Source organism: Urocampus carinirostris, chromosome 12, assembly GCF_059441175.1.
Source record: "Urocampus carinirostris isolate Australia breed hairy pipefish chromosome 12, RoL_Ucar_1.0, whole genome shotgun sequence".
In the NCBI taxonomy this organism is placed as follows: Eukaryota; Metazoa; Chordata; class Actinopteri; order Syngnathiformes; family Syngnathidae; genus Urocampus; species Urocampus carinirostris.
Genome location: NC_142360.1, coordinates 32,505,829 through 32,529,064, shown reverse-complemented (window position 1 = coordinate 32,529,064; position 23,236 = coordinate 32,505,829). Strand labels below are relative to the sequence as shown.

Genomic DNA, 23,236 nt, shown 5'->3' with positions numbered 1-23,236 from the left:
ACTGAACATGAGAAATGACTGTTTCTTTAAATGCTTATTTTTTATATGAGGCAAACAGGACCGATTCATGAGAAAAAATGTCTTTCATTTTTCAAATTAGTTCCATGGTATTTAACATGTTTTTTACAAACACAAAATATTGTGATAAGTACCTTTCAATGATTTGGTGGCCTTGGCTTGACTTCTAAGTCGGGCTTCTATTTTCACCTTTTTTTCTTTCTCTTTTAAAGCATTTAGCATATTCTGATCAGGTGTAAAATGTTGCCATCCATTCCCTGCCAGTGTCAGCATGCCTTTCCACAGCAACTCATCAACTTGATTACTGTCGTCTTTGTTCGTGTTGTCTAGGACATGATACCTGTTGCCACATCGTTCCACCAGAGTCTGGAGGGCTTTTCCCTCTCCCTCAATGTAGTCTTCGATCCCGTTTGACCCCAACCAGTCTCCACGCGTGAACACAATCATTGTGTGTTTCCACACACTCTCCCCTAACAGTTGCACGTGGGTTGTGGCTGCTTCCATGTGCGTGGTGTCAAACGAGGCGTCCGCATCAATAACCAGCAGGAAGACGTGAGGACCAGGGGTGCACTTAAGCATGCTCTGCAGGATCTCATCTTTGATCATTTCGGGTGTTTCGCATGCGGGAAAGCCCTTCTGCCATCCTGGTGTATCCACGACCGTTATCTCTATTGTTCCCCGAGAACCCTGATATACCTCAGAAAGCAATGTTCTTGCTTTTTCATGATCCACCATTCCCAAAATGGTGGCCCCTACGGAGGTTTTCCCAACAAACTGGCTGCCCAGGAGAACAATTCGAAGTTTCTGGAAGGATTTCATTTCTAATCCTATCAGAATGAAAATATCAGATTTTCAAATGGGTGACAAAGATGATTAATAGTTAAAATTGACAGGCAAAACTGATGTGATTAAAAAAAAAACCTTAAGTGAAACAAAAACATAAGCCCTGTTTTTTTTCACATTCTTACCTGAAATGATCGTTTTTATTTCCTGTCTTTGCATCAAAGCTCGTCTCCTTCTCAGTTCGGCCCTCTGAGCCACTTTTTCTTGCTTCATCTGAATGTCTTTCAACATCTGTGTGTCTAGCATGTAGAAGCTGTCTTCATTTTCTTGTATCATGTCATCAATCTTTTCCATCAGATCAATTACTTGGGAAGTGTTGTTCTCGTCCTTGTTGTTAAACACATGGTACCTGTTCTGGCATTTATCTATCAGCCAAGTGAGCGCCTCTCCCTCACTTGCAATGTACTCTTCAATGGTTTTCTTGCCCAGATAGTCTCCAAAGGTGAACAGCACCATGGTGTACCTCCATGCCTGCTTTCCCAGAAGCTTCATGTATTCTTCCACGGTCTCTTTTTGCTTGAAGGAGAATCTGGAATCTGTGGCTACTACAAGAAGGAATGCATGCGGTCCGGGCGGACATTTGGAGGCATAGAGCTTGAGTTGTAGCTTGTCTTTTTCTGGAATCTCAGGGGGGAAGGTGGAAGTCTTCCATCCTGGAGTGTCGACCACCAGAAGGTTCCAGCTCTCCACAATTTCATGTCGGGCTTCCAATTGAGTTGTTCGAACGCGACCACACTCAACTCTCTTTTTTCTCAGGATTGTGTTTGCAGATGAGCTTTTACCACTTCGCCTAGAACCAACGATGACCAGTCTTCTCTCTCGCATCTTTTTTACGTCTGCTAAGCAAAATAATATACAGTAACTGTATTATTATTTTCTGTCATCAGCAAATGACGAAAAAAAAGCAAGCAGGCGTATTTTTCTGGTCATCACATTAAGGCACATGCTAAATGTTATTGCAATTTAATTTTGTGAGTTAATTTCCCCTTTGAATGCACAATTTTGATGTGTTAGTTATTTTTATTTGTTATTAATTCAAATTGTTTACATTTCCTTAAACTCTTTTTTTATTAAAGTACAATAAAAATGTAGGTAAACCACAACCGACAGTTTTTTAAGGGTTTTGTTTGACTTTTGAAATTGAATTAAAAAAAGAAAATGATATTCTTAGGTAAATCATCAATGTGAGAAAAAAACAAGAATGAATCAATTTGTCAAGAACCAGAACAGGATCAGGACCCAATCGCGTGACATTCTGACACAAGCCTTTATTTTACGGTAAATGCACGTTAGGCTGCCAGTCTGGCGTGGAAAGACAGGAAGCCAGAGGCCGACGACATCGATTCCAATTGCCCGAGTTGATACCGGACAGATGGGGTCAATACCGGACACGAAGGGACAGACAACATAGATAACGAATCAGGATATCGAAAATAAACAGGAGAAACTAGACGGGAACAAAAACTGGAGAAAATAACAAACAGGAAAAAACAGACGGAAACAAAACTCAAACCCGAAATTAAACAGGACAAAAATAAACGGGAACAATACCGGACTGGGAATACCAACAGAAAAACAGGATCGAGTCAGAACCCACGTCTTGTGGGGTAGAAGTTTGTTTGACGGGCTGACAAAGGAAGCAAGGGAGCGCTGAGCTTAATATAGACATAAAGCCAATCTCTCAACGAGCCGCAGCTGGCGCCAGGTTTACTGCAAATATTTAAGCCTGGAGTTCACTGTGTAAGATAGTCAAGTCAAGTCAAGTCATTTTTATTTGTATAGCCCTAAATCACGAAGAGTCTCAAAGGGCTTCACAGATTATTACACTATATTACACAGACTATTTTTCAGAATATTATTATACATTCCCCTGCTCTGGAGCCGACGAGAAGAGTAGGTTATTCATATGCTATAGAGTAGAAGTGTCACAATCACCCGGATCAGGAATACCTGTGTTCAGGATTTGGCGCCAACAGCCAGGACAGCTGATTGGCGCACCCTGTATATTTAAATCCCCAGCTTCCGGTAATACTTTGTTCGATTGAACTCGTGCTACCTGTTGCCTTCAGCTCAGTAAGCCCGTACCTCTGACTCTTTGCCTGCTCCCTGTTCTCTTCTAAATGATCTCCGTTGCCGACCCGTTTCTGTAAATCTGCCCTGCCCGTCTGACTCCTGAACTCTTTTCTGAACACTACGATTATGCCTGTCCGCGACCATTCCCGCCAAGCCTTCACCCGCCTGTCAAGTTCCGACAATCCGCCAACCAACTGATCGAAGAATCCCACCTTGTCATTTCCTTCCTTTCAATAAAACCAAAAAACGAGCGCAAGTGATCTCAGTCTTCCTTTCGTCCTGTCTGACAAGAAGTGACTTTTAATCTTAGATTTAAACATTTCCACTGACGCCAATCCGGATAGCCAATCGGTTGGAAATCAAAAAGACTTTACAGAAGTCAAGTTTTACTGTTTTGATTGTCACATTATTTTGACTGGTAACACCCACAGCGAAGAAAAAAATTGTACAAGAGCCATTCAAATGGTGTTTTTTAATATGAAGCCAGTGAATTATACACCATATGTAAAACATGAGTACCTGGTTGAGAGTATGATGTCTATTATTTATGTTAGGGGGTGAACTTACCCACGTCTTCTGCCATGAGTCCGTCCATCCACACAAATCCACGTCCGCGTAGTTCTAAATTGAATATGGGCTTTGTTTGTTTCAAGAAAACGATCCTTGTAAAGGAATCCTGTCCTACTAGTTCAACGTGTTTCTCTTTCAGTCGGGTGTGTTAACCAACTCACATGATTAAAATATTATGTTTATGTGTACCCATGTGTATAATGTGGCTTTTTAGTAACAAAGAAAAAAACAAAACCAAAAAAAAATTGCCCCCGATAATGTGGCTCTTTGTAGTAACACAGACGAACAATTGGCTCTTAGTCGCTGAATGGTTGGCCACCCCTGATGTAGATGTTTGAAATTGCATTGTGCTGTGATTTATATGTTATTTCACCCAAATATAGGGATCAGAATTTTCCGCGGATCCGCGGATTTCCGCTGTTTTTGAACCCCAAAGGTCATTTCCGTAAATCGTCTAAATTCGATGAGAAAATATTTTTTTTGGGGGGGGGGGGGGGTGAGGTGAGGTATGATACGTGACTGTTTCATCACCCCAAGTTAGCAGTTAGAAAAATCAGCAAAAAGAAGCGCAGCGCATTAGATCTATAACACACAACAAATAGATCGACTCCTACCATTGGTCGATAGGTTCGCTGATAACCAATCAGCGGAGCTTTTGTTCAGAGCATTGGCTTTCTCAAACATGGCGCTCCTTCCGGTCTTTTCAAACGGTGAAATGAGTGTTTGAAAAAGTAAATATGAAAATACTAAGAAAAGAAGACGAGGCTTTTGTCTCCGAGATTGATAAAGGAATCAAGAATAAATTTAAGTGGTCATGGCTGGAGAAGACTGTCACAGACTGACATGTATTTTCTTTAAGCATGTTCAGTTTGTGCATTCTATTTTCAAATTAATGATGAATGGTTATTAATGTATAAATTTTCATATATATTGTTGATTAGTAGCTAAATACAAGGTCCATCTTCATCATCAAAACACAACAACAATGGTGATGGTTGTAACATTGTAATCCCCTAATTGTTTTAAACATCTTAAAACTGAAAAAAATACATGGTTTCTGTTTGGTTGGATTTAATTCATTCTAGTGCAATTTTCACATAGCAAATAAGATAAATGTCAGCTTCGGGTGGGTTTGCCCCCCTGAGCCCCCCACCGGGCTCCGCCCTGGACCTGGCCGGGGCCTGCGGCCCCTGGACCCTGGCTATTTCAGCTGAAAATGAAAATCTCCATTCTGATCCCTGCAAATAGAATACACAAAGTGTTCTATGTACACTATTGGGACGTATAGACATACATTATACTTGATAGTCTTTGACTTATCATAAACCTGGTGTATTTCAATGCATTTCCCAGGATTTTTGTATTTTTTTTTACTAGATATTGCGCTTTCTACCTTGTTGTTGCAAAATAGTGTCGTAAACTTGATTTGCTTGTGTGCCTCTTGGCACAGCAAAAACACTAATGGGCTGTTTCAAAGGATAAACACCTGATCGATTGCCACGGGAAAGATAAACATCTTAATGATTCCTTTGGAAACCATTCAAATAAAAACTTGTTCGAATCTCAACTATTATTTGTCAGCTGTTTGAATCCAATTGGATCGTGAGCTCTTTGGGAAGATGTCTATAGGGGGCTGACTCTTGAGGGGTTGGAAATAAAAAATATCAATAAATGGCTGAGTTATCACGCTTCAAGTTCACGTCCCAATAATGTACACTGGCACACGTTGTGTAACAAAAAAAATGTATGCCACGAGGTTTAAACAACTTTGTATGATAGATAAGTTTCCCTGCACAAATTTACAGTGTTTAACCAACAGTGCATAGATTCCAGGGTGAAAGATTCTTAATTTAGAACACATATACATTTAAAGATACTGTATATTCATGATTCTTATGCATATGGTCAGGGATGTCTTCTCCCACTGATACACACCCATTTCAGGTATGTGTATGGCGTCAAAGATTGAATTATATTGGGTAAAAAAAGGCTGAAATGTGGATTAGTGAGCGTAAACAGAGATTTGCTAGCCATTGGGTGCCCTAAGCAGAAAACTGTTTGGTCTTTGTTTTTGTTTACAATTTTGTTGCATTCTTGTGTTTTACTTTGTGATAAATACAATTATTTTTTTAATATGCACACTTGTTTTGGTATTAAAGGCCAGTGCGCCGAAAGTGGTCGCATCCAATAGGGCAGTGCGCCATATGAGCCGCCCAAAAAAAAAAGGAACCAAGGAGAGTGTGCCCTTTAAAACAGTGCGCCAAATGGGTGAAGTTTTTTATTTTAACATTGACTGAGCCTCTCTGCATGAGCCTCATCTCGTTTCTTAATTTTTTTTTTCTCGCTCCAGACTCATGTTACCATTTCGAGGCCATGTTCATACAAATGTTCACCAAATTGTGAATGAGGCATAATCGAACATACCACTGGGGAGAGGGGCACAATGAGACTGGAGATAGGCCAGGGCTTAAAGCAGATTCACCCCTTTTCCTTGCAAATTTGGTTTATGTTGCTTTTGTATAGTTGAACCATAGTAGCACATATTTTTAACACTTTTTAAACTTTTTTTTTACGACCCCGATTTGTTTTTGTGCCCTCCTGGGCAATTGATGCCCTATGCAGTGCGTATTATGTACCTTTTGCAGGGTTACAGCTCTGTGCATCTGCATGTGTAAATGAAAATCATTTATAATAAAAGAAAACATTGTTTGCATAATTCACCATACCGTAATTTATTGCATTGCTCATGCGACAAAAATTAGCTTCACATCCTCAGTCGACTCGAGTGGAAACCTTCATTTCGTTGGATACAGCAGGTTAGACATTTCCATCCAGGACAAATCCCACTGCACCTCCGTCACGTCCTGCTTAGTGGCTGGAAGAACAGCAGCTGGGATTTTTTCACCAGAAGCTCTCCAACAGTTTTGTGTATATAGTATCTTGTACCTTAAGAATTTCACAACTGATCAAAAAGAATGCTGATAGAAACCAGTTCTATACACATGTGAACTGTGACGAAGGGGTCCTCGGTTTATGACAGTCCATATCTTAGCATACAACATTATGACATGGTCGGAGAACAATGACATGGTTATTCGGCATAAGCATACAAATAACTGCTCAGTACTCCTGTGCGTCACTTTTTTTTCCATAAGAATTTGAAGAAAAACAATCCACTTGTCCATGACTTTGTGTTGGCACACCTTAGTGATAAATGATGCCACGTTCTGTCTTGTTTATAAATATAAACCATTGAAGGCAAAACCTTGTCATAAACCATGGACCCTCTCTCTACTAAAGATGACATTTTTAAGATGAAACAAACCTGAAGAAGTGAATTGGCAAGATAACAAGCGTTATGATGATCATAGAAATGCAAGAAAGAAGAACCCATCTCCAGGAACCTGTGAAAAGAACTCGTTATATTTGTGGAGTAAAGTGATATTGTAGCGTGAAATTCAAAAAAGAAAACAATTACCGTATTTTCAGCACTATAAGGCGCAGCGGGTTATAGGGCGCACCCCCCAAAAATAGTTTTTGGTCCTATATTTTCCATACATAAGGCGCACCGGATTATAAGGCGCTACAATGAGAACGTCGACAAAACAGTCAGATAGTTCAGTCAAACTTATTACCCCCTTAACATTCCGAAAGCTTGCAAAGACGCAAATACGTGTCTCAGACATGTACGGAAACAGTGTCTGTACGATGTCACCAATCACTCAAATGCATCGTTCCAAATATCATTCGGAAGGTTAAAGTCTTGGGATTCAAGAAATGCCAAACATTTCTTAGTTTCCATTTTATTTTTTGCTGGCAACTGTGTGGACAGCAAAGTAAGAATTTTATTGTGCATGGAAACGAGGTTCTTTACTGTGCATACGACAATAAACACTTTGAATTGAATTTAGTTTAAAAATAGACTCATCACAGAAACATCGAGATCGTTCTTAAACAAGATACCGGGAAAATATAAAGCCACATAGCTCACCTAAGTTCTCTTGCAACCATCACGTTCAATAATGATACGTAACCATGGTTTTCTTACAACCGTGAGTGTAGTAAATCCAGGAGAGTAAAATATTTACAAATACAGAATAGTAAAAAATGTTTTCTCTATGCAATCCAACGTGTGATTCACATTCATCTTTTTCGGCCAGTTGCAGGCTTTGTTTCGCCCCTTTAGCCTATGCGAGCCAGTAAATGATAAAAAGGATCCGCCCCCTTTACCTCCGAAAAACTTTAGCCAATAGTGACTGATTCAAATGATGATTGACACATTGGTTAGGAAATGAAACGCCGGTATACACCGCGGACTACTTCGCCTCCAGGGGAAAATCTAGTCGGCGGCTGCTTGCCTTAGTTGCAAGACTTTGCGACTTAATATTGATCCATATAGAAGGCGCACTGTATTATAAGGCACATGGTCAGCTTTTGAAAAAAATAAAGGCTTTTAGGTGCGCCTTATAGTGCGGAAAATACGGTACATCATGTCCCCCCATATTAATTGTGTTTGTCGATTAATTCGATACATTCATATTAGGGGACTTTCATATTAATGGGGATTTTACTGTCTTGTATGCTATGTCTTTATACAGCACTTTGAGTGGCAATTTTTTGCCTCAAAAATGCTTCCCAAAAAAATTGGAATTTGTGATTCATTTAATTTTATTAGACTGTTTTTTGGATGGTAACATAATAATTTTAAATCCTTAAAAAGTAATTGATATTACAAAATAATTTTCCCTCTTTTGATTAATCTAGAATGACATTTATTTACAATATTTAGTATTATTGATGGGGGTTAGTGCTGTGTGTGTATGTTTGGTGAAATGAACTGTCCATCCATCCATCCATTATCTGCACCGCTTATCATCAGTAGGGTCGCGGGGGTGCTGGAGCCCATCCCAGCTATCTTCGGACAGTGGGAAGGGGACACCCTGAACTGGTTGCCTGCCAATCGCAGGGCACACTGGTCCAGACAACTCGCTTGCTCATTCACACCTAGGGACAATTTGGGTAGGGTTACCGTATTTTCCGCACTATAAGGCGCACCTAAAAGCCTTTATTTTTTTCAAAAGCTGACCATGCGCCTTATAATACAGTGCGCCTTATTTATGGATCAACATTAAGTCGCAAAGTCTTCCAACTAACTTGCAGCCGCCGACTAGATTTCCCCCCCAACGCCAAGTAGTCCGCGGTGTATGCTGGGATTTATTTACCGGCGTTTCATTGGCTAACCAATGTGTCAATCATCATTTGAATCGATCACTATTGGCTAAAGTTATTCGGAGGTCAAGGGGCGGATCCTTTTTATCATTTACAGGCTGGCATTGGCTTAAACGGCAAAACAAAGCCTGCAAATGGCCGAAAAAGATTAATGTGTATAGCACGTGGTTGACGGCATACAGAAAGCATTTATTACTATACTATATTTGTAAATATTTTATTCTCCTGGATTTACTACACTCACGGATATAAGAGGACATTGGCTGCACATTAGTATGAACACAACGACTTCGGTGAGCTACTCCGGCTATATATTATCCCTGAATCTTGTTTCAGACTGAACTCGATGTTTCTGTGATAAGCGGTGCAGATAATGGATGGAATAGAGTGTCTATTTTTAAATTAAACTCAATTCCAAGTGTTTATTGTCATATGCACAGTAAAGTTGCGAGCGAAAAAGAAAATAGAAACTAAGGAATGGTTGGCATTTCTTAAATCCCAAGACTTTAACCTTCCGAATGATGGAACGATGCATTTGAGTGACATCGTACGGACACCGCATCCGCACGTGTTCTCGACACGTATTTGCGTCTTTGCAAGCTTTTGGAATGTTAAGGGGGTAATAAGTTTGACTGAACTATCTGACTGTTTTGTTGACGTTCCCATTGTAGCGCCTTATAATCCGGTGCACCTTATGTATGTCAAAAATAGGACCAAAAACTATTTTTTCGGGGTGCGCCCTATAACCCGGTGCGCCTTATAGTGCAGAAAATACGGTACTTTAACTGGATTACTTTCAATTACTTTTGGATTACTCCAATACCAAATATGCTAATAAAAGACAAAAGAAACTAAATATGAATAATATTATGACTCACAACAGGTGGTAAGCTTTCTCTCCTGGCTTTGATCTCTTTGATCTCCGGCAAAACTAACAAAAAATGCGACAGAAACGAAATGAAAATAAATCCAAACAGGTTGCCAACATCATTTTTGCCGTTCCATGTATTCCGTTACTCCCCGAGCCTGCACAAAATTAAGTAATTTTATTCATATTTAGTTTCTTTTGTCTTTTATTAGCATATTTGGTATTGGAGTAATCCAAAAGTAATTGAAAGTAATCCAGTTAAAGTAACCCTCCCCAACCCTGGAAACCGGAGTGCCCGGAGGAAACCCATGCAATCACGGGGAGAACAAGCAAACTTCACACAGGAGGTTCGATCTCATGACCTCAGAACTGTGCCGCACATGCGCTAACCACTGCGTCGCCCTGCTGCTGAAATTAGCTGGTTTAAGGTTAAACGGGAAAAGTGATATTACAAACTCTTTTTAACCCTTTTTCTGTAAATAAAAAGGGCTCAATGTTCTATTTTCATTTCACAAAATGTATAATGTGCCACGCAAGGTTATGTATTTATTAACATACATTTACGTACAATAATGCATTTAGGGGTCTCACGTCCGGTGAGCCACCCACTGCATAAGGACGGTTTATTTGAGTTTATTTCATTTGAGTTTTTTTCCCACTGTCTTGTTGCAGTTGCTGTTGTTGTGGGTTTAGTTGTTGTGTGTGTATTGGGTTATTTATTGTTTCTGTTATATTGTCACCTTAAATGTTGTAATACCATTGAACATGTTCAAATAGTTTTGTGTTTGTAACCCTGGTGACCAAAAATCCAAAAAAAGGGGGTGGAGGTATATTTAAAAAGTATCCTCCAATTTAAATTGGAAAGTGTATGTTTGTGGGGACGGGGCAGCACGGCGGCGCAGTGGTTAGCGCTTGTGCGGCACAGTTCATGTCATGGGAACCTGTCGTGGGTTCAAATCCAGCTCCAGACTTCCTGTGCGGAGTTTGTATGTTCTCCCCGTGCTTGCGTGGGTTTCCTCCGGGCACTCCGGTTTCCTCCCACATTCCAAAAACATGCATTTCAGGTGAATTGGCCGGTCCAAATTGTCCCTAGGTGTGAATGAGCGAGTGAGTTGTCTGTCCCCGTGTGCCCTGCGATTGGCTGGCAACCAGTTCAGGGTGTCCCCTGCCCACTGCCCGATGATTGCTGGGATGGGCTCCAGCCCCCCCGCGACCCTAATGAGGATAAGCGGTACGGCTAATGAGATGAGATGAGATGTTTGTGGGGACGTTTGCATGTTTGTATAAAACGTACGGTGAATAATTACATTCCCTTCACAGAAAATCAAGATCACGGAAATATGGTTAAGTGTTTACCAGAAGTGGAGCCAGGTGACACAGGTAAATAGCCTATGAATAAAATCATAACATCACTTTAGAAAAACAGGGAGAAAGATAATCTACCTGTATTAAGTTCTTACTTTGGACTGACAACCAGCTTTGCAGGCTCTCCAATTTTCTATCCTCAGATGCACATTTGTAAAAGCCTTCATGTGCTTCGCTTACATTATCAATAGTCAGTTTTATTTCAGTACTTGGACCCGGCAAACTGTAGGTAGTGATTTTGACGCCATTCCTGAAAAAGCTGGTCCTTGTGTGGTTGCCATTCTGATAGCGACAAGCTAAGACCACACTGCCACCGTACGGTACAGAAAAAGCAGGTGTCCTCATGATGATGGAACCAGCTGAAAAAAAGGAGATGTCATAAAAAAATGACAAAAGACGTGTTTACATCATTCTGAAGACTCACAAATGATGGTGATGTGGACCGCATTGCTTCGGCCTTCTGCCCCCTTGCACCAGTACAGCCCACTGTGGCCCCTGGTGGCAGATACAAAGCTGGTGCTACATCTGTTAGGATTGCCTGGTGGGGAGCAGGCACCTGTCTTGAAATCAGCGACCTTTATTATGTGGCTGGTAGGAAATTGCCTCAGGGCCCAGACAGAAGAGTTTGTCAGGGTCTCGGGGCATTGCAAGGTGAATGGCTCCCCTACAAACATATGCCTGGTGCTGGGGGTGAGAGTGAGTGAGGGTAGGGGCAGCTCTGCGGCACACAGAAAAAAAGGTCAAATGTTGACTGTGTAATATTTGACTGCAACAAAGCACACGTAAAAATACAAACAACAAGTACAGTGGAAACTCGGTTTTCGAACGCCTCTCAGTTCGAACAAATCGGTTCTCGACCCAAAATTTCGAGAAATTCTTGCTTCGCTTTTCGTTCAAAAAATCGGAGTTCGAACGCCGGTACGCTAGGGTGCGATGCTGAGTGGCGTACGGGTGTAGATTGCCCCTACCCCTCGTGAAGAACTGTTATAACGTGCGCGCGCACTTCTTTTTGCTTTCGCTTTAGATATCGGTGAACGGAATGTTTTAGCCCCTAATTGTGCCTCCGAAGAAGGTCGGTGCAAGCAGCAAAGTTGCTACAGGTGAAAAAAGAAGGGTAGTGCATACAACTATTGCATTTTAGAAAGAAATAATAGCAAAATATGAAAAAGGTGTGCAAGTTTCCCTTCTTTCGAGGGAATAGAGCATGGCTTTTGCAGACCTACACAAAGGTAAGAAATCCTATTCATAATTCTCTTCTTTATCCTTTAACCGCTCACCACTTTTTGTGGAGACCCGGGTGCTAAATGACGTGTAAACGACCTGATTCTTTTAGTTGTACACGTTCATGTTAGTGTAATCTTTCGTACGGAAGATTACGCTAACGCAAACGTACGATTAGCCTGAGTTAGCTTCATGTTTACGTTCATGGTAAGCATTCAGGGTGTTGGAACGGATTAAAAAGATTTTACATTACTTTTAATGGGAAAAACGATTTTCGGTGATCGAACAAATCGGTTTTCGAACAGGGTTCTGGAACGGATTATGGTCGAGAACCGAGGTTCCACTGTACTGAAAATCCATTAATGGGAGATTCCAAACATATGTTTTGTTCATTCTTACACGCTGCTTGAGAATCTTCAATATGCAGGAATTTTAATGTTGTTTTTTCAACCATATAAGTCCTTAAAAAGTGCTGGAAATTGGACATGATTAAGTTGTACAAACCCGTTTTTGAAAGGGTTACATTTATAAGAGGGTTTGTTTTTCTTTTGCACAAACTGCAAAGTATAAAATCGCATTAGTCTTGCTCAATTTACAGAAAGAAGAGAAACACAATTTCTTTGTTTTAAGGAAAGTGCATATAGATTGTTTTTTTCACGACAAGCTTGTCATTTGGATAATTTTCAACTCTAGAACTTTAATTTTATTTTTAAGGAAAAATAACCTTTAAAGAAGACCTGGGCGCTCCAGTCTTCGAGGGCCACATGTTGAGGTTTCTCTTCTTCAAGTCAGGTGATGAAGCATCAGCTTGTTAGCAAGCTGGCAGGAGCTTGGAATTATCAGTATTAAAGCATGTGGCAATGTCTGCTTTAATGGGACACTGTCTAATAATTGGTGTTTTGTTGCAAAATGGCGGACAAACATGTCATCTACCTCCAGGTTTTCCCTTTAATGGCCCTTTAATGTAAATTATCATCCGATTTTGGTCTTGATCAAAATTATCATCAAAAAATTTAATTTTAAAACACTTTTCAGAGAACTCTAACTTGCTTACAGAAAATAAAGTAATTCAACATAATATTCTATTTTTCTGACAGTCCTTTACGGCATCTTCTATAATGACATAAATTAGTCCCCACAAACATTTAATTTTAGATTTTGAGCCATTTAGCCCCATTTATAAATAGTCAAGTCATGTTATGTAAATAAACAGTTACGTTTATTTATTTTTGTTTAGCCTTTCACAAGGTTTTTGTTTTTTGCAGGTACCTTAAGCAGCAAAACATGTCTTGGTGAGCCTCATGAAATGTAAGATAAATACAAATGACTCCACTCAATAGTATTTAAAAATGCACGTTCATATTACTGTTCATGTTTTTACTTATGACTAAAATCAACATCGTTGTCTTTTACTAAATTAAGTTTTTTATAACCAGTAGGAGGCGCAAAAAGTACACTATGTCCTTTTAAATATAACGTAGTTGTATGGCGCCTCCTGGTGGGTAGGGATTTCAACAGGGAGTGGCCAGCATAGGAAATTGTTGATTGTACAGTGAATTTACAGTTCATCTACTTTGCTTTATTTAACTTATTGTATGGAAAAGCAATTTATAATTGTTTATTCGATTACATAAGAGAGCTATTATGATCGTGCATATGGCTGGATATAAAAATTAACATATTCAAAGATACAGTGAAACTTCAATCCCTATCAGGGTTGGGTAGGGTTACTTTAACTTGATTACTTTCAAATACTTTTGGATTACTCCAATACCAAATATGCTAATAAAAGACAAAAGAAACTAAATATGAATAAAATTATAACTCACAACACGTGGTAAGCTTTCTCTCCTGGCTTTGATCTCCGGCAAAACTAACATAAAATGCGACAGTAACAAAATTTAAAAAAATGTAAACAGCTTGCCAACATCATTTTTGCCGTTCCATGTATTCCGTTACTCCCCAAACCTGCACAAAATTGAGTCATTTTATTCATATTTAGTTTATTTTGTCTTTTATCAGCATATTTGGTATTGGAGTAATCCAAAAGTAATTGAAAGTAATCAAGTTAAAGTAACCCTACCCAACCCTGATCCCTATTATTAGTATACAAAGCAAGTAAGCACTAACTACCAACAAATATTCAACAGTATTTCCTCTCTAGAGTATACACTCATTATCGCAGGGGAATAAATAACTTAACCTGAAAAACTTTTCATTCGTGGAATGAGTTATGTGATGACATCAAAAAGGTCACATATTTATTTCATTAAAAACGTTTACATATCATACTTATTTTGGATTAATTTACCCCTAGTACTAAAGATTAATATGTTAAGATTTTCCTTGTGTATCCTGTACTAGTGAGTTTTTAATTTTCCTTTGTAGGGTAAAGTTCTGATTTGTTTATTTGATTTTGAATATGTCTTCTCTGCAAGATAATATTTTATTCATGCAGTCCTAATTATTAAAATTGGATTATTTCATGTTCTTTTTCACTTCACAACTGTTATTTAAGGTCAACAAAACATGGTGCCGGAAAACATCCAAAAAGTATTCATTCAGAAAGAGGGAAATTATAACTTGAGGGGCTGTAGTAAATTCAAAATCCCAAAGGTGAGAACAACCAGGAAAAGTATGTGTGTGTCAAACTTTGGAATAATTTACAAGATGAGATCAAACAATGTCCAACTATTCATGTGTTCAAATTTAAATACAAAAAAAACCATTCCTGGCGAAATACAGGGATGAATAAAATGGAATATGAGTGAGATTGGAAATACTGCGTTTAAAACTATGGTTAACTTTATTGTTGATGTTGCTATTATTATATCACTTTATTATAAATATTATTCTTATTTTTATTGTTATTATTATCATTGGTGCCGCAGTGATGTTTGGTAACTAGTAGCATTATGACGTTGAGGGATGGGTATTACGAAGATTATTTTTCTAAAATATGTGATTACTGTAATTATTATAATTATTGATATCTGACCTATGTAATAAGTATATCCATGAGATTGTGTTGTATTAGAAACAAGAGGAGAAGAGGATTTGTAAAATGTATTTAATAGGGAAGATAAAGGGGTAGGTAAAATAAGCATCTGCTTCTGACCAATGTTCCCTCAAAGCTAAGCGTGTGCGCAATCGCGCACTGCCTGCACATTCTCAGCGCACAAAAATCAGGGCTCAAAATTGCTAATTAAGAAGAAAAGTAAGTCAAAGTTACAGTGCATGAAGGTAAAAATACTAGGGTTCCCCTGACGCTGTGTTTTAAATGTGATATTTTGAAGTCAATGTCGAACGAAGTTGAAAAGTAAAGTCAGTAGAGAACCGGCTTCTTCGGCTCGGTTCACTAAAGAGAACCGGCTCTCTCGGGTCCCAAACGGCTTTTCAGGTTGTTTTTGCATCTTTAATCCCCACACGACCAAATGTTATGTAAAATTGTGCACAAAATGGATTAAAGGAAGGGGGTGGGGGGGGGAATATAACAAAAAAGAAAAAAAATACAAAATGAAAAAGGAGTGAAAAGCTGAGAAAAAAAAGAAACAAAAGGAAGAGAAAAAAGAAGGAAAATTTCAGAAAAAAAGCCCTAAACAAGTAAAAAAAGAAACAAAGGAAAAAAGTAAATATAGAACAAAAAGAAAAAAGTAATAGCTAGGAAAAAATAAACACAATGGGATTTCTTTAAAGGAATTCAAAAAAAAAAGTTTGTGTTGCATCCAAATCATTTCCAATTATAATACCAAGTCAATCTTGTTGCCAACATTGTACTTCCACTAAAAAAATGTGATTAAATACAGTTGTGTATCATGTAACCGACTAAATAAGCCCCCAAAAATGTTAGTATTATGCGTCAAAAGATACTAGGAAAAAAAAAAAAACAAAATCTTGTGAAAGAATTGTTGTAAAAACAAATGACGTTTGTAGGCCGTAAAACCTTTGCAATAATACATTAGTCAATTCATTCAAAAGTGAAAAATAATTTTGCATTGCTGGAAACTCAGCAAAATATAACTTGATGTCAAGTTTTGGACATGTTTGATAATGATTTAGTTGCCATACTTGGGATTGCCGTCGCTCACTGTTGTTTCAAGCGTTGCTCCCCGACTTTGTGTGAATGCTCAGACCCGTGGAAAATTAGAGGGAACATTGCTTCTGACTAGCCCTTTTTGAACATGTTATGTAACGTTATTTTGTTGTTGACTCATTGTTTTTGTCCTGTTTTTATTTTAATGTTCGAAATAAAGTTTTCATTCAGCCTACTCCCTTATGGCAAATGTTCATGTATCATATTATCGTATTGTTCAGCTGTTTTTTGTGCAAATAGTTTGTTGCTCCCTCTTGTTAATTAGTGGTTGGTTATGTTATTTTGGTGCTGTGCCTGAACTACATATATTCATTCATTCAATTATTTGTCCATTCATTTGCTCATTCATTCATTCATTTGTTCATTACTTCCATTGAACAATAAACTTATACTCACCTGACACATTCAGAGTAATCTTGCTGCTTAGGAGTGAGACTGTGATGTTACTTTCAGAGTGCTCGACTTTACACCAATACCTTCCGGAATCTTCTCCCATCACGGCGGTGATGGAAAAGGGGCCACCAGAGAGCAAATGTCGAAGGTTTCTTCCCATTTGGGTACCGTTTTGGTCATCTCGGAACCAGCTGTAGCGCCAAGCCAAAGAGGAATTGGACTCCACTGAGCAGTGCAGCACCACACTCTCACGGAGAAAGATCTGCATTCCCGGTGGCCACACGGTCACGCTAACCTTTGGGTCTCCTGGGTTTGAAGTTTTATTGTGTTTGAATTACAAAATTGGATTGATCTTTTTCACTTAATTCTAAAGTATATCTATGCAGAGGAGTAAAGCAGTGTTTCTCAACTAGTGGGTTGGGACCAGTGTTCCCTCTAAGCTGCGCGCGTGCGCAATTGCGCACTGCTCGCACATTCTCAGCGCACAAGAAAATCTAGCCAGCGCACAAAAATGAGGGCTCAAAATTACTAATTTAGAAGCGACTCAAGTCAAAGTTACAGTGCATGAAGGTAAAAATACACAGGTTCCCCTGACTTTGTGTCCTAAATGCGGTATTTTAGAGTCGGGTCGAAGAAGAACGAAGTTGAGTAAAGTTCGTAGAGTTTGTCGGGGAACCGGCTTCTTCGGCTCGGCTCACTAAAAGGAACCGGCTCTTTCGTGTCCTATACGGCTTTTCGGGTTGTTTTTGCTTCTTTAATCCCAACATGACCAAATATTCTGTAAAATTATGCACAAAATGACTTAAAAGAAGGGGGGAATAGAACAAAAAAGAAAAAAATACCAAAATGAAAAAGTAGTGAAAAGCTGAGAAAAAAAGAAACAAAAGGAAGAGAAAAAAGAAGGAAAAAACTAGAAAAAAAGCCAGAAAAAAAGAAAGGAAAGAAATGTAGGAAAAAAAGTAAATAGAGAACAAAAAGGAAAAAGTAACAGCTCGGAAAAAATAAACATAATGAGATTTTTTTAAAGGAAATTTTAAAAAGAGCAGGAAAAAAACACGGAAAAATGAAGAAAAAGTTTGCATTCAAATAATTTGCAATTATATCAAGTGAATCTTGTTGCCAACATTGTACTTCGACTAAAAATGTGATTGAGTACAGTTCTGTATCTTACATCAGACTAAATAAGCCCCCAAAAATGTTAATATTATGCGACAAAATATATCAGGAAATAAAAAGAAATGGATATCCTGTGAAAGAATTGTAAGAACAAACGACGTTTGTAGGCCGTACAACCTTTGCAATAGTACATGAGTCAATTCATTCAAAAGAAAAAAATAATTTTGCATTGCCGGAAACTCAGCAAAATGTCAATTTTTGGACATGTTTGATAATAAATTATCTCGCCACACTTGGGATTATGTTTGCTCACTGTTGTTTCAAGCGCTGCTCACCGACTTTGTGTGAACGCTCAGACCCGTGGAAAATTAGAGGGAACATTGGTTGGGACCCAAAAATGGGTCACCGACCCGTTTTCAGTGGGCCCTAGGCCTTTGCCTTCGGAAAATATTCCTAAGAAAAAACTCAGGATCACTGACACTCCTTAACTGTAGATGGCAATAAACAACTTTTTGTAACTTACAAAGAGTCAATTCGTCCTTGTCTCTGAATGTGTGACTTAATAGTACATCTCATAGTGGTAAAAAACTCAGCGCATTACATGCACCACTAATATAAACTGTAACTCAGTATCAAATCATGATACACAAACCTGTTATTTCTTTATATAATGTATTTTCCCGGCTTTAAGGCGCACCTAAAGAAATAAATGTGGCCATGTATATAGGTACAATATTATATACCTTGTATACCACAGAATACATTGGACAAGATTAAAAATGCATACAGTAATTATGGGTATGTGTTATGACAAAACCTGGTTTGAATCAATAATCAATGCATGCCATGGGATTAATGGCCAAACAGTGTCCGTGAAAGCGCTGACACTTTACCACTCGACCAATAGTGATACAGATGTAACAGAGTATTATGCTAACACTCCCATGTTATTTGCAATCACATTCCATACAAAAGGCTTTAGAGATTATCTTGTCATCACACGTTTTGTACTTACGGGGCCAGGAACACTGCATAGGATAACACTCTTTCCACTTCTTCACCAACAAAGTTAGAGCATAAAGAAAACAAAGTATTTCAACAAAATATCGTAAAAGCTCTTTCACGTACATATACACATTCAACTGGAATGTTTTTCACGCACAGGTGAAGAAGTGGACAGTCTGTTAAACCACACTATAGATCAATGGTTCTGGCATTGTGAGTTAGAATAGTGTGATAATAATGTAATGACTAATTCCGATCCATAGGTCACCGCCATTTCTATTGCATACAATGTTTTGTGATGCAGCAAATGAAAAAGGGTCTTAACTTTATGTAGCGCTATTCTTCTATTCAAGTCACTGAAGACCTCCCACAATGTTCTTCACAGGGGACTACCTGCTTATCTAGGGCATTTGGGGTTCAGTGCCCCGATAAGACTGATTAACCATTGCATTAATATACTGTCTACTGTAAGTGTACTCAACATACCTTGTCAACCTGTACGTTTTTGCCGTACAAAGTACGTTTATTTTGTATTTTAAGACGTTTACGACATACAAGTAAATCTGTACAGAAAAACGCAAATTTATCAATTATGTGTACCATCCGGTATACAACGACTATTACGAAACGGCAAACCAATCAAGTCAAACCAGTTCGGTGCGGTAGCCTCTATCTCGGTATTTTTTTTTCCGTTGCAAACGAAGTGAGCCGTTTGATGCTACTGTGTGCATGCGTCTGCCGCCTCGAATTTCATGTGGTAGTTTGTGTAGTGAAAGGAAGTTTGTCTCTTTTTGGAGAACCGGCTTTTTCGGCTCAACTCATTAAAGAGAGCCGCCTCTCAAACGGCTCACTTGCTTTGATGTATTATATTACCAATTATTATGTTGCATAAAGAAGTTCAGAAAAAAGGAAATATAAAAGGAGACAATGAAAAAGGTTTGTGGTTATCCCTTTAATCAGAATATTCCCAACAGTAATTGAATGCAGAAAATGAATTAATAATTTGAATAAGAAAATTCTACTTAATTATATTTGCATGTATTTTTTCCTTCTACAGTGAACGTCCAAGCTACTTAATTTTTGAACTTTTTTATAATAAACCTCATTCATGTCGAGCAACTCAGTATCTCACAACAAAATGTTAATGAACAATATATATGATATAACGAAACACATGTACAATATAAGATGTTAAACGACATAAATAAACACGTTTGAAAAAAAATACGGTGTAAGATTATTTTGTATTTTGAAAGGGAAAATACAACATTTTGTAAGGGCATGGAGCCGTGGAGGTTGACAGGTATGACTCAAATACAGACTTTCAATTGTATGCGCCATAAGGACTCCTGTGCACCTTATGTATGAATAATAAATGACATTAGTCTATTTTTGGGGGTCATGTCTTATAATCTGGTGCGTTTTATAGTTTGGAAAATATGATAAATTTTGGGACTGATGTCCTCTGTATGAAATAATTTCACCAGGGTTTTGCATTAAACGCATGATTGTATTGATATACTTTATAACCTGTGATTTTTGCTGTCCTATCTATTTTGTCTAACAATGCTCATTTTGGACATTTTTGAATTTTATTCGAATTTCCACTCAGTGCTGCTTACCGTTCGAAGCGGTGAGGAGCATAAATGTTGCTGCACCTGGAATGAAGGAAACATTTTTCACACAAAGATACCAACACACATTATCTTGACTTAATTAAACAAATGGTATGTACCTGTATATGCTTGGTTAATCAAGAGCAGCATTATACACAAAGAAACACATGCACTGTTGGAGTGATCCTTGTGAGCAGTGTTCCCTGTAAGCTGCGCGCGTGCGCAATTGCGCACTGCTCGCACATTCTCAGCGCACTAGAAAATCTAGCCAGCGCAGAAAATGAGGGCTCAAAATTACTAATTGAGAAGCGACTTAAGTCAAAGTTACAGTGCGTGAAGGTAAAAATACACGGGTTCCCCTGACGTTGTGTCCTAAATGCGGTATTTTGAAGTCGAGCTGAAGTAGAACGAAGTTGAGTAAAGTTAGTAGGGTTTGTCGAGAACCGGCTTCTTCGGCTCGGCTCACTAAAAGGAACCGGCTCTTTCGGGTTCTAAACGGCTCTTCGGGTTGTTTTTGCTTCTTTAATCCCAATATGACCAAATATTATGTAAAAATATGCACAAAATGACTTAAAAGAAGGGGGGAATAGAAGAAAAAAGAAAAAAATACCAAAATGAAAAAGTAGTGAAAAGCTGAGAAAAAAAGAAACAAAATGAAGAGAAAAAAAGAAGGAAAAATTTAGAAAAAAAGCCAGAAAAAAAGAAAAGAAAGAAACATAGGAAAAAAGGAAATAGAGAACAAAAAGAAAAAAGTAACAGCTCGGAAAGAATAAACACAATGAGACTTTTTTTTAAAGAATTTTAAAAAAAGTAGAAAAAAAACACGGAAAAAAGAAGAAAAAGTTAGTGTTGCATTCAAATAATTTCCAATTATATCAAGTGAATCTTGTTGCCAACAATGTACTTCCACTAAAAATGTGATGAAGTACAGTTCTGTATCTCGCAACCGACTAAATAAGCCCCCAAAAATGTTAATATTATGTGACAAAATATATTAGGAAAAAAAAGAAATGGATATCTTGTGAAAGAATTTTAAGAACAAATGACGTTTGTAGGCCGTACAACCTTTGCAATAGTACATGAGTCAATTCATTCAAAAGAGAAAAATCATTTTGCATTACCAGAAACTCAGCAAAATGTCAAGTTTTGGACCTGTTTGATAATCAATTATCTTGCCACACTTGGGATTGCTGTTGCTCCCTGTTGTTTCAAGCGTTGCTCACCGACTTTGTATGAACGCTCAGACCCGTGGAAAATTACAGGTAACATTGCTTGTGAGCCATTTACACATGTGTAATGTAACACAGGGCAGCCTCTCATTTCTTAATTAATCTTTTACACGCGTTGTCCTCATGGGAGCCTAAAAAATGTGTCATTTACATAATGCGTGATCATCCCCCCCACTCACACAAACATTTACAATGACAGACATTCACACTTTTTGCACAGTACATATTGTTTTAAGTGTAATGTCCAGAATTCCAAACTTTGTTACTCTCTGTCACCGTTTCCTGGCTTGATGTCATGATCGCAGTTGGTCCTTTCTTAGACGTGCTCGAATAAACTCTTCTTTTTTGGGGTTTGGGTTGGTGTTTGGACTTTATTTGATACGGGCAGGGTTGGGTAGGGTTACTTTAACTGGATTACTTTCAATTACTTTTGGATTACTCCAATACCAAATATGCTAATAAAAGACAAAAGAAACTAAATATGAATAAAATGACTAAATTTTGTGCAGGCTAGGGGAGTAACGGACTACATGGAATGGCAAAAATGATCTTGGCAAGCTGTTTGGATTTATTTTCATTTTGTCTTTGTTGCATTTTATGTTAGTTTTGCCGGAGCTCAAACAGATCAAAGCCAGGAGAGAAAGCTTACCACCTGTTGTGAGTCATAATTTTATTCATATTTAGTTTCTTTTGTCTTTTATTAGCATATTTGGTATTGGAGTAATCCAAAGGTAATTGAAAGTAATCAAGTTCAAGTAACCCTATCCAACCCTGGATACGGGCCTTACTTTTACCATTTTCATTCTAACTAAAACACCCACAGGCGAGCAAGAAATCAATGTCACCCCCTGACCCTTTTCCTGATTCTTAATGAGTTGCGAGATAGGCGCAATGGGAAGAATATAAAGACTCTTTAAACTCAGTTGAGCATTGTTCACAGATAATCAATAGAGAAAAATATGTTACTTTCAACTTTTTAAGGATACCTCAAACGACGCACTCCACTTTGAAGGATGAGCAGCAAAATCATTTATACTGTATATGCACGTACACTATACCATATAACTAGTCCAACAACAGCCTTCCAATAGGCCATCATAATATTAATGAGGAAAGAAAATGTGTTAAAAAATGTAATTACCTGTAAAGTTTTTTGTTCTTTTATTCATTAATTTACTTACCGAGTAGTGAGAAGATAAGGATGCTGTTCATTATGCCTCACGCTTTGGGATTTTCCATGTAAACATAAAGTGAGATATTTGGAAAATATGTAAAAGCAAATATATAGGTTTTCAGTTTGATGTGTTTAGTTTTAGAGATAACTGAGAAAAAGGCCAAAGTTGATGACTGTCCCAGTAGCAACAGATAGCAATGGTCATCTTGGTGGAGATATTTCCTTCCTGTACAAACAGGAGGAGCATCAGATAAGACAAAAATGAACAGAACAGGGAGGTTTCAGTTGCAAAATCCCCTATACTGTATTATACTATATTAACCATGACTTACAATGAAAATCAGGTGCTGTGTTCTAATGATACTGTATTTAAATGTTTTTTTTATTTATTTGTGGTGGGGTTTTTTGTAATTATTTATCTTT

The 23,236-nt window shown here is 38.2% G+C and overlaps 2 protein-coding genes across 6 annotated transcripts in view; both read right to left on the bottom strand.

Moving 5' to 3' along the window:
• LOC148355562 (GTPase IMAP family member 8-like) overlaps positions 1 to 3,586 on the bottom strand; it is a 61,709-nt gene extending 58,123 nt beyond the window's left edge. For 4 of the 5 annotated variants that reach the window (XR_015852318.1, XM_088350561.1, XM_088350559.1 and 1 more), the window contains exons 1-3: positions 3,502 to 3,554; positions 987 to 1,700; positions 153 to 845 (exon numbers count right to left, since the gene is read on the bottom strand). Coding sequence is in view for 4 of the 5 variants with exons in the window: in XM_088350561.1 (XP_088206687.1) it covers positions 153 to 845; positions 987 to 1,700; positions 3,502 to 3,529 (1,435 nt within the window). In the remaining variant the exon portion in view is untranslated. Of the gene's footprint in view, positions 1 to 152; positions 846 to 986; positions 1,701 to 3,501 lie in introns of all 5 variants that reach the window. The other variant, XM_088350563.1, reaches the window with a different exon arrangement.
• A 2,634-nt stretch (positions 3,587 to 6,220) lies between these two features.
• Positions 6,221 to 22,989, bottom strand: LOC148355561 (Fc receptor-like protein 3). The gene is made up of 8 exons (XM_088349205.1): positions 22,821 to 22,989; positions 20,417 to 20,452; positions 16,677 to 16,979; positions 11,391 to 11,684; positions 11,062 to 11,325; positions 10,958 to 10,990; positions 6,830 to 6,908; positions 6,221 to 6,450 (listed from the first exon to the last, which is right to left on the bottom strand). The coding sequence occupies exons 1-8, from the start codon at positions 22,849 to 22,851 to the stop codon at positions 6,300 to 6,302; spliced, it is 1,191 nt and encodes a 396-aa protein (XP_088205331.1). The 5' UTR covers positions 22,852 to 22,989; the 3' UTR covers positions 6,221 to 6,299.
• Positions 22,990 to 23,236: the final 247 nt, after the last annotated feature.

Bases quoted from the DNA above. Each gene is read 5' to 3' on its own strand.
- LOC148355561 (XM_088349205.1), bottom strand. From the start codon at position 22,851: ATGAACAGCATCCTTATCTTCTCACTACTCG. The intron at 16,980-20,416 runs GTAAGCAGCACT...CTTCAAACCCAG, and splicing joins GCTCCTCACCGCTTCGAACG to GAGACCCAAAGGTTAGCGTG. The intron at 11,685-16,676 runs GTGAGTATAAGT...TGTGTGCCGCAG, and splicing joins GATTACTCTGAATGTGTCAG to AGCTGCCCCTACCCTCACTC.